The following is an 11,624-nucleotide window of genomic DNA, read 5'->3' as shown; positions in this document are numbered from 1 at the left end:
CTTTGTTTTTATTCATGTATTTATTTGTATTTTATTGTGAAAGAATAGTTTTGTAAATGTACATATTTTCACAGTGTAATGTTATTTTTTTCCATTAATTTTTTTCTATATAATTTTTCACAAAGAAAATCTGTAGTTGTCATTATTTATGGGTTATTGTGTTGTTATTTGTACTTGAGATCACATTGGTCTGTATGTGGAACCTGAAACAAAATGATTTTGACAACCTTGACTGTTCAGGTTAATTTTTGCACTTTCATCCCGTGGGCCGGAATGGAACCTTTGGTGGGCCAGATTTGGCCCCCGGGCCACATGTTTGACACCTGTGCCATAGAGTCTCTGAAGTTTTCATATTTTCTCCTGATATTTATTTATTTATCAAGATTTAAGATTTTTATGTCACATGCTTATGGTATGAACAGTAAAATGCAAGAATTGTCTACAATAGAAACATCAAAAAAGTAAACTCTTATATTTATTTTATTTATTAACTTTTCATATTCCCTTATATTCCACTACCTATCCTGACACAGAGACTCACAAAGACTATTGTATAGTCAGTATAACCTTTGTTAAAAAAAATTAAAAATTAAAAATTAAAAAAAAAAAAAGTAGTAGCCCAAGATTTTGCACAGTACTGTTTGATATTATTAGCTCCTATGGTTCATAATAATAATAGTGTCATCATAATTTGAGAATCTGAACAGTTTTACCACCTCCAAATATGTTTAATAACGGTTTCATAAACCCGATTAATGTCTTTATACCTTTATTTTTGCAGTGAGTAAAACCTCTGTGGCCTATATGAAAACGCTTCCTATGATTTTCTGTTTGTGATAACTAATAAACCAGAGTTAAAGTTAATTTGAAGGAGATAAATTGCCCTTTCTGTGTACCGTGGACTACATTTGCCCATTTTTGATGCTCGCAGGTTGCACTATAAACACCTAGCGGCTCGTCACGTGCGTTGGCGCTCGTGCAGTGTAGCTTTACCAGAAAGTCCCGGAAGAGGCTGCGTTTGTATGGGCGCGAGGCGCAGGTGAGCCGCAGCCCACTCACTTTACCTGTAAACAAAGAAAAAAAACATGCAAACGACACCACGGATACAGTTTCACGGATACCAGGCACCAGGGCGACTTCAGAGCTGGTGATATAACGTAAGGACGCGTTTTTTTAATTCGACATGTCCACATTTTAATGTAGTCTGTCAGGAAAAGATTGAGGCTTTGTTTTCATACGGAGACACTGTGTTTCTTTAAGTTCTAAAGTTTGTAGTGTTGCTTGTGTGTCTACCCGAAATTATAGACTGGTTTCTTATTTATGTTACTATTCAGTGTGGGTTTTTTTTTCTATGAATAGTTTTCCTTTATGGTGAAAAAACTTAAATGAATGAATTTGTGTGAGGGTGTTAAGTCGCTTTATGTAACCATATGTTCACAGAGCTCCTTCTGTAAAAATCTGGCTCTAAGCTCTATAACATGCTACTGCAGCAGCTGCCACACCTTATGTTTGATTCATTTTAGTCTCAGCTTCCTTTAATTGTAAACTGTGGGAACTGAAAGGTTGTGTTCTAATGCATCAGTGCTTGTCTGTTGCAGTGTGATAAGCCCAGGAAATGACATCTCTTTCTTTCCTCTTCTCTCTTTCCCTCTTAACTCGTGTTTTCCTCCATCCAAAACCTGCCAGGCTGGAGATCAGTGTTTGATCCAACATCCTGATACACACAGCGTTGCCAGACAAACTGCACAGAGCTTACACATGTAATAAGGTGGGTCAAGCCAATCCAATCCACTGGCTCGGGGAGAAATCAGGTCAATTCACCTTTAATTCCTGGTTGGCGCTGATCTACATCAGAGCAGGACTCATCTTGTACACAGCATTCCTGCTTAAACTTGACTTTTACCAGAATTGCTTAAGACAAGTCAAATGATGATGACTGTGTGTGTGTGTCTGTGTGTGTGTGTGTGTGTGTTTGTCACAGATACACACTTACATTCAGCACGGCCATCTAAATATAGCAGTGTCACAAAAGGTAATAATAACCACGGGAAACTAGTTTGTGCTTTTATGCTGTCTTACTATTATGCCTTTCAAGCTAGTTAAAGCAGAAAATATAGCACAGAAATGAATACAGCAACATCACTGAGAATTAAATAAAAACCACAGTGGAGTTATTTTTAGTTTGACAGGTTGTCTGGTCTTCAAAGGCCACCTTTTTGTTACAACAGTGGTTTCACTCTCAGCCTGTTAGGAGAGTTTTCAAAGTTAAATCGACGTGCAGGAAATGTTTTTTTTTTTTCCTGACTTTTGATGTCACCACTAAAGCCACACGTCAAACAACTGTACATTGCAGTTGGATTTGAATGATTTTATATTAGAAAGATAGGTATATTTTAAGTCCCTCTGGATGTCTACAAAGAGTATTTGTCAGGCCATGTCCCCCTGAGTCTTCCTTTAGGTTCTTAGGAACATATTTTAGTGATGATGTTAAGTGAAAGGCAATATTGTAATATACATAAAGGAACAAGCACCTTTTATTTCCTTACCGTGCTTTACATTCAGCATGGTTCTTTGTTCTTTATCAGTCTTTTCCACTAAATTCCATCAATAATCAGTTTATTCAGAATCTCAGATAGGAATGTTGGGCTTAATACAGTCTCCATCACGCTTCACAAGCATATACAAGCATATACCTGCCCTCACTTGTTTGTTAAAGTGGGTTTTGCACATAATTGTTCAGTATGTATCTCAGGGGGAGTCTGCAGAATTGGCAGTAGATGCAAGCTGCTATGTTGTAAGGTTAACTTTATCATCAGGAAGTGACACCCATGCATAGTTACAGGAAATGTTACTGACCACAGATATTACCCTGACACATACTGTAGCATGCACATTTCTGCAGATTTCATGCTCAGGCTTGAAAAGTATGAAAGTGCAGGACATTCAAAAGAAATGGTACAATTATTTTAGGAAGACTGAGTGTAGAATGGGTTTGAGTATGATATTTACTCAAAATGAAAGCATAGTGCAAGTGGTTTTGAAAATATATATAATCGCTAATGAGATATCAGTTCATATTTCAGACAGATTAGTCTCACAATTGTATATTCATTACATCAGTTTTAACTATATGTGACTGATTTACACACATTTGTTTGTAAAAATACATGTGTCAGATGTGACGGCCACTGGGCAGCTCCATTGGGCCTTATTTTCTAGTATCACAATCTTAATAATAGAGATTTATCTTTTTGTATGGCTGTGACTTGAACCCTCTGTTCATCTAGTACTTTTGCTCAACCTGCCATATCTTTATGTCACGTCATTTACCAGCTTCCCGTTTCAAGGCGCTTGCTCTTGTTTCTTATCTATGACAAACCAAACTGAATGACATAAGCTTTAGGACTGTTGGTCGAACTTAACACGCAACTTCCTGACGTAACCTTGTGTTTTATAATGTTTTCCTGGACATTTTCTTACATATTTATAAGACAATAAATGACATAATCTAAAGATTACATTTTAACAAAATTATTTCATTGATAGTTTGCCTTGTTAACTAATATCATATTGCAGTGGTTTCTAACCTCTTTTGGCTCGTGACCCCATTTTTTCATCACAAATTTATGGCGACCCCAGACATTCAAAACTGAGACTTTTTTTTTTTTTTTTTGCTAAAATTAATTTGTTTTTGATCATGTAATAGTTTGCTATACTATGTTGCAAATAAACGTTAATTTTAGACGACATTTAGTCTATATAATGTATATTATTATGGACGGAGGCAGAAAAGCCAGTTGTAGATTACTGCACAAAGTGAGAAATTTATTTTCCTTGGTCAGGATATGTACAGTCAGTCCAGCTTGGATTTACAAGGCTGACAATTAATACTGAACAAACAATAACTCAAACTATGAATTATGAAAGAGCTGCAGCATCTGAAACCGACCACAATGAACATTTGAAAGATAAACAGTACCACAGTGCTTCAGTTTCAGACTCATAGTTTGTCATGTCTTTTATGTATTGGGATTGTCTCTGTCAACTCACCATATAGCTTTTATTAGTAAGTCGTTTTTTGTTTTTTTGTTTTTAATTTATCAATTACTAGAAATTTCAGGCGACCCCATTTGAATTCCAGGTGACCCCACGTGGGGTCCCAACCCCAAGGTTGAAAAACACTGTTATATTGGCATTTCATTAAATGACGCAGTTACTACAAGAAAATTGTGACCTGTTAGTTTGTATAACTCTGTATCATTGTTATATTTTTGAAGGTCTAATATTATTTTGTCATATTGACTGTTCTCACACTTGGCATATAGCTTCTTTTTGTTGTTTTTTTCATTTATGAGGTGGTACACAACAACTAGAGCAGTCAGACATCTGGGAAATGTTATATTCACGCTGTGTTTCACCCATGTGCTTCCTGTAATACGTGTTTTTTCCTACTGAAACCCCTTCTTGTTCGTCTCCTGGGGCTTTGTATGAGTGACACACCAGTGTTGGGCTGCAAAGCGGTCATAAAAAAGAGATACTGAGATCCACAGAAACCACAATGAGGAAGTTCAGTAATGACTCACCCAACCAGGTGACTGAAGAGGTCCTCCGTTCAAAACACACAGACTATAATTAGGAGGGCAAGAGGTGGGAACTTCCCACAGTTATAGCACAGTAGGTAGAAGGTTCTGTAAGACTCGACCACCTCTATAAATGCAGACAACAAAGGGCTTCATACACTTTGATCACCTTAACGCCTCCATCAGGTTTTTCTCCAGGCAGGACATTCTAAAACCATACTGTATTTGCCTGTTTCACAGTTAACCATCAAACCTAGTGACTGAAGGAGCAGAACCCCTTGCCATCCTCTACTATGGCAGATCAGGATCCTGTCAACCCTTCACATGCTACTTTTGATCTGTTTATCCAAGCGCAGACATGTAAGGATGTCAAAAACCACTTTGCTGAGCTCTGTAAACAACTGAACATTGATCCCAAGGATTTCAGGACCTTCTACCCCAAACTTAAGGAAAGACTGAACTATTGGAAGGCCAAAGCTCTCTGGACAAAGTTGGACAAGAGGGCATCTCACCAAGATTACCAGCAAGGAAAAGCCTGCACCAAAAACAAGGTATGGACAGCAAGTAATACCTCACCTTTTCCTCATTTTTTTAAGCATTTGGAAGGTAGTCTGTGGTTTTGTGTTTTTTTCCTGTTTTTGGTTGAGTAATATCTGACTGTGATAAATCTTGTTATTTCCATGATGACACATGTTGTGTATTGGACTTTGGTGAGTCCAGTTAATCATATAACCATACTGTGTAGTCCTGTGACAGTATGATGGATGGTAGCTTGTTGTGTCTAGCCAATTTAAAATGCTGTATAACAGATTCAGTTTTTTCCCCAGTTTTTAGATACAGTCTAAAAATATCTACAGTGCTTTAAACACAGAGAAGCTCAATCCATCAATCACTGATACCATACTATCAGAGTAATTAATGGTAAAGAGATTGCTCAGTCTTTTGTTACATCTGTCATACAGAATTTCCTGAGTTTTAGATTTGAATTGACAATCATTTTGATATTCATAGTAATTGGTCTAAATTGGGTACTGAATATTTAGTTGATTATCTGTGTGTCAGACACAAATTGTGACGTAATGTAACTTGGTGCTAACTGCTTTTTGTTGTGTTGAACATTTTTTGGATAGTGACTATTTTCCTCCTTTTCCCACTCAGTGTCTTGTGTTGGGCGCCGGACCATGTGGGTTAAGAACTGCTATTGAGCTGTCGTTGCTTGGGGCTCAGGTGGTGGTGTTGGAGAAGAGAGACTCTTTCTCCAGAAACAATGTTCTCCACCTTTGGCCTTTTACTATTTATGATCTTCGCGGACTTGGTGCAAAGAAGTTTTATGGCAAATTCTGCACCGGGTCTCTGGATCACATCAGTGAGTCTGCATCAAGAAATGCTTTTTTTTTTTTTAATAGTGAACCTGCACTGGCTGACTGACATGTCTAATATCCCTAGTTACATCACACCATTTTTCCAAGTAATATATGTGGGTGTGTGTGTGTGTCTGCAGGTATCCGTCAGCTGCAGTTGATTTTACTGAAAGTGTCACTTCTTCTCGGCGTGGAGGTGCATACCGGAGTGGAGTTCCAGGGCTTGGTTGAGCCCTCAGGAGATAATGGTACTTACATTTTCAAAACTAAAAATTGCTCTGCTTCTTTTGCCTGAGTCCTGCACAACTGTTGCAGTCACAACTGTAACTGCAATGTCATTGTCAGCCTGCAGTTATTGTATACAACTGCAAAAGCCTGCAATTTAACTGAATACAAAAATGTGCCATAAGCAGTATGAATATGCAAACTTACTCTATGTTTGTGTTCAGTCATTCTCCATAATAAAGACATGACATGCAAAGTGAAAGACAGTAAATGCAATCTGTACATTTGCCTCGATGAGTTGTTATGGTTATGATATTGCCTAATTTTAATGTTTCCACAATATCAGCATGATTTTTCCCAAATTTTACAGACTTGAATATGTTTTTCAGTATATTGGAAGTGATGTTTGTTTTATGAACTACCAGTATATTAATAAAGTTTTGAAAATGTTTGTTAATAAAAGTCTGATTTGTTTGTGACAGGTTGGATGGCCAAGTTGCAGCCTACATCCCATCCTGCTGCAGCCTTCCAGTTTGATGTATTCATTTCTGCTGGAGGAGGCAGGTTTGTCCCTGATGGTGAGACAGACAAACACACAATCACATGCCTAAATCAGTTCAGTTCCCACTGTTGCAACAGGGCGTGCACACAATTTTTAAAGAAATTTTGTAAGGACTTACGCTAACAGGCAGTGGGTGGTGTCGGTCTTCACAGTCCTTGTTTCCTTCTCTCTTTTTTCTTAAACGCTCAGGCTTTAAGCATAAGGAGCTGAGAGGTAAGCTGGCTATCGGGATAACAGCCAACTTCATCAACAGAAACACAGCTGCTGAGGCCCAGGTAGCAGAGATCAGCGGTGTGGCTCGCATCTACAACCAGAAGTTTTTCCAAGAGTTGCTCACAGAGACAGGTAGAAATCCATATTTTATCTACAACTATATTGAACCACCTGCAAGAGGGACATTTTACTATGCAGTAAAGCAGCAAAATATTCCATTTTTGTTGAAAAATCATTGCAAGAAATGAAGGAATCATTTTCTTTAGAGTAACCTACTGCATTAAATAAGAACATGTACTTTATTATGCAGTAAAGTCAATAAACCTTAATATTTCTAATAAGAGCATGAGTCTTATTGTTTCCGCTTTGATTTTGTTGTGCTTTGCTGATCACAACTCGTGAGGGTATGAAACAAATGTTCACACTGTCACATTGGGTACAGTGTGAAGTGAGAAAGAGCAGCAAAACTGTTAATCTGTTTTCCAATCCTGAGTTAATTTCCTGTGACGGCGTCGAAGGTGATGCACTCTACCCTTCCTCTCTGAAACTTTGCAGCATTTTCAGATGAGACTCAGGCTGAGGTTTAACCTCCCTATAGTATTACTCTCCTTTTAAACCAGGAGCAAGGCATAAAGCTAAGGAAAAAGGAAAACATCACTCTGAAAAAAACTACAAAATATAGAAAAAATTACTCTTGGTCTTCCTAATTCTCCCACCCAGCTACACTGGTCTCAGTCTTGCTCTATATCCACTATGCCCTCTCACTTTTGTCCATTCCAGGTATTGATTTGGAGAACATTGTCTACTATAAAGACGACACCCACTACTTTGTCATGACTGCCAAGAAGAAGAGTCTGCTGAAGAAGGGGGTCATTAAACAGGTGAGAACAGCACATCTATTACCAAGAAAAAGTGTGATTCGTATTGGCACCAGCTTCATCTCTGGCCAGTAACGAAAAGAAACAAACCATAGCAACTGAGCAGGTGCCCTAGTTAGAGAACGACTGTCAATCATGTACTCTTTCTCTGCAGCCTGGCTTAGATGGTAGATGAGTAAACCAAGTCTAAAAGAGTTAATTAGCTGCAGAAAATGTGCCATAAGTCACCAGGAAACCCTTCTTTCTCTGTCATTGCAGGACTACAGTGATGCAGAAGAACTGCTTGCTCCTGCGAATGTCGACTATGAGGCTTTGTGCCATTACGCCCATGATGCTGCCTACTTTTCTACAGGCGGCAAACTGCCTGACCTTGAGTTTGCTCAGAACTACGCTGGCCAGAGAGACGTGGCCATGTTTGACTTCACCTGCATGCACCGAGCTGAGAATGCCTCACTGGTCAGGGAGAGGAGAGGCAAGAAGTTATTGATGGGTCTTGTCGGAGATTGTCTAGTAGAGGTAAGTTGTGATGTTTTAGTCTAGTGTGGTTTTGCTCTAGTTGAGACAATTGCTACATAAGAAGTATTAGTATATCCTCTTGAGACCTAGCAATGTATTTTTGTTATTAATAGAGGACAAGAGTTTCATACCTTCACTTGAGAAAAATACAAAACAAACAAACAAAAAAAATGCTCTCAACTGTAAAGGACATTCCATAAAAAGAATGTATCTGAAAAAACTGTTGCATCATGCTGGTTTCAGTCAAGACAGTTATTTTAATGTAAACTTTTTGTAAATCAAAACTTTTACTTTCCTGGGCCTCAGGAGGATATTTAAAAGAGTTTTCTGTCATCTGCAGCCTTTTTGGCCTCTGGGGACAGGCATTGCTCGGGGTTTCCTCGCTGCTTTTGACACAGCGTGGATGGTGAGGAGCTGGGGTATGGGAGTTGCACATCTGAAGGTTCTGGCTGAAAGGTGAACTGATGTCAGACACACAATATGCACCACAAAATTTTAGTTTAGTGTCACATTTATCATGATGAGCAACATCACAGAAACATTATATTAGATTATGCAGTTACTTCCTGTTGTTTTGTTCACTATATTCCAATCTTACTGTTAACTAATACACTAGTACACTATTAGTACACTTTTCAGAGCAAACATGTTTCTTTCAGTTTCCCAAACAGACAAAACAAATACTTACTGAGCAATAACACTGATATTTGTAGAAAAAAAAGATTTAAGTGGACTGAAAAGGAAGGATGACATTTCTAGTCACACCAAAATTAATCATGCTCATCAGGCTACAACTTTCACCCTGAGACAATCAGTATAATAGTTGTCTTGATTGTTATAATAATATGACATGACAAGAAAATAAAGCAGTTGGCTGTTATATTTGACAAAAGTGGTGATGTCAGAAACATTTTAAAAGATGAAGTTGATAACTTTTGGATTTTTTTGTGGATTCTGTTAATTTCTGAAAATGAGAAGGCCTTAAAAAAAAAAAAAAAAAAAAAAAAATATATATATATATATATATATATATATATATATATATATATATATATATATACATATTATTATTATTTTTATTTTTTTTTACAAAGAATAGGATTTTGTAGTTTGATTTTGTTTAATTGGTTGTATAGAAAGTCAGAAATGTGTACGCCTCTATTGCAGTGATTTCTCAACTCAGTAGCTTTCAAGTCATTGTTTTGTTTTTCTATTTCAAGATTTTTTGTTACTTTTCAGTGTTAGGGTTAAAATATGTTGGAGTATTTAATATTTTGTGGCTAAGTTTGAACCTCCTTTTGTCTCTTCACAAATGCACAGAGAAAGTATCTACCAGCTCCTGTCCCAGACCACACCAGAAAACACCAGCAAAAATTATGGCGCCTATAGCATCAACCCCAAAACACGGTACCAGAGAGTTAACCTCTCCGCCATCCACCCCAATCAGGTCAGTGCTATTATCCTTTATTTACTCAACAGAGATTTAAACCACAGTCTATTTAATCATGATGAAGGTTATTCAAAGATGCATATTACAGCCTAGAAGACAGTCTCATGAAAGTGAAGTCATGTGAATGAGAGGCATTGTGTCATATTCTGTGTTACAAATTCTTGCAACATTTTCAAAATGAATATAGGTTTAAGTTGAAAGTGAAACAATAGCTGTGAACTTCAGTGTTACATGTTCAGTATTTGCAAATTTTTTATTATTCTCAACCCTGAATAGTGGTATGCTTTTCACGAAAATAACCATAAAAAAAGATCAACTCCAATGATCAGTTTGTTTTTTATTGTTTTCAGTAAAATACAAATATTAGTTCCATTCCAGGTTCTCTTCTTTTTTTCAAGTTTTTTTCTGATGAACTGTGTATCAACTAACTTACCTGATCTTTTATTTAGGTGCAGCACCTGTATAATGTTGATAAACTCAATTCACTGAGCAAGAAACAGAGGAACAGTTCTCACATGCGCCAAGGTCAGTATTCCTACATTGTGATTGTTGATTATTCTGGTTAGATGCTCCTTTTTATCAGCTGTGCTGAGAAATGAAGGGAGTACTTTTGACCCCAGTGAAAGATCGCAAAAGACAATTCACTCAGATCTTGTTTACCTTGAACAAACAGGTATTATCTTATCTTTGTGACTGAAAAACCATTAAAAGGTTTCAGAGCTTGGAATAATGTTTTTTTTTTTACTTTTTCCTTTCAGATTCAGTCAGTGGTTTTGAAGAGTTGTTGAAGTGGTGCCAGAGACACACCGCAGGTTATAAGAATGTAAATGTAACAGATTTGACCCAGTCCTGGAAGTCTGGTCTAGCTCTGTGCGCCCTTATCCATCACTTCAGACCTCAGCTCATGTGAGTTTGTCCTTTGGAGTTTGGATGGATTTTACCTACTATTAATCACACTGTGGTGCTAATATGATCCTTTTCTTTGAAACAGATATTTACAGTTTTACTAAAGGTATCAGAGATAATTAATCTTGATCTTTAGTTTGTAATAGTCCCTAATTTCTGATTCCTTCACAGTGATATGTCTGGCCTGGAAGAGTCCAACACAATTCACAACAACCAACTGGCTTTTAGCATCCTGGAGAGGGAGCTGGGTATCCCACCTGTCATGTCTGCTATTGACTTGGCCAATAGTGGGCAAATAGACAAGTTGTCGATGGTCTTCTATCTCACCCAGGTCCAAAATGCATTCACTGCACCAGCAAAAGGCACAATTAAGGGTATGTATCAGTTTAGGCTAAACAAATGACTCAGGAAGGGTTTTTCCAACCGAAAAACTTTGCATGGTAAAAAAAATGTCCATCCTCCCACCTTTTAACAGTTAGTCAGTTTATGATTCATTCATTCAGTTCCTTTTCCTGCTATTAGTGCTTTAATATCTCTGAAGATGGCTTGAAGAGACGGCGACATAAATCTTACATAACTCAGTTGCTTAGACACCACACAGCATTAGCATCGCTGTAAAAGGGTCAGGTACATTTGTCATCCCACTGAAATGTGTGTGGTGTTGATAAGTGTTCAAATCAACACTGTCTCTTTAAGAGCATATTACCCAGAATTCCTTGGGTTCAAGTGGCTAGTGCTGTGCTCAGAGCCAGCCTCTACTGGTCGCGCTGCTCCCCTGCACTAAGCCAACCCATCAGCAGTCAGAGCAAACAGTCCCCGTGTGAAGCTGGCTTATCAGGTGCTGATGGGACTAGCGTCTCTTGAAGGGGATCTGCTATTCCTGCGCTGAAGGAGGATTTTCTCTTGGCTGTTTGTAGCAGAGGTATTTTTTGC

The 11,624-nt window shown here is 37.8% G+C and overlaps 1 protein-coding gene across 3 annotated transcripts in view; it reads left to right on the top strand.

The window, feature by feature from the left end:
- Positions 1–988: 988 nt before the first annotated feature.
- The window catches only part of mical1 (microtubule associated monooxygenase, calponin and LIM domain containing 1), a 36,694-nt gene continuing 26,058 nt past the window's right edge, over positions 989–11,624 (top strand). For 2 of the 3 annotated variants that reach the window (XM_030139027.1, XM_030139028.1), the window contains exons 1-14: positions 991–1,157; positions 1,687–1,768; positions 4,821–5,131; positions 5,739–5,946; positions 6,082–6,189; positions 6,649–6,744; positions 6,918–7,073; positions 7,722–7,822; positions 8,078–8,335; positions 8,676–8,791; positions 9,656–9,782; positions 10,235–10,310; positions 10,544–10,691; positions 10,863–11,065. In XM_030139027.1, coding sequence (XP_029994887.1) covers positions 4,874–5,131; positions 5,739–5,946; positions 6,082–6,189; positions 6,649–6,744; positions 6,918–7,073; positions 7,722–7,822; positions 8,078–8,335; positions 8,676–8,791; positions 9,656–9,782; positions 10,235–10,310; positions 10,544–10,691; positions 10,863–11,065 — 1,855 coding nt within the window. In that variant the 5' untranslated portion in view covers positions 991–1,157; positions 1,687–1,768; positions 4,821–4,873. Of the gene's footprint in view, positions 1,158–1,686; positions 1,769–4,820; positions 5,132–5,738; positions 5,947–6,081; positions 6,190–6,648; positions 6,745–6,917; positions 7,074–7,721; positions 7,823–8,077; positions 8,336–8,675; positions 8,792–9,655; positions 9,783–10,234; positions 10,311–10,543; positions 10,692–10,862; positions 11,066–11,624 lie in introns of all 3 variants that reach the window. The other variant, XM_030139029.1, reaches the window with a different exon arrangement.

Source organism: Sphaeramia orbicularis, chromosome 7 (assembly GCF_902148855.1).
Source record: "Sphaeramia orbicularis chromosome 7, fSphaOr1.1, whole genome shotgun sequence".
NCBI classification, from domain to species: domain Eukaryota; kingdom Metazoa; phylum Chordata; class Actinopteri; order Kurtiformes; family Apogonidae; genus Sphaeramia; species Sphaeramia orbicularis.
The sequence above is the reverse complement of the archived record's forward strand: the minus strand, read 5'-3'. Positions and strand labels throughout refer to the sequence as shown.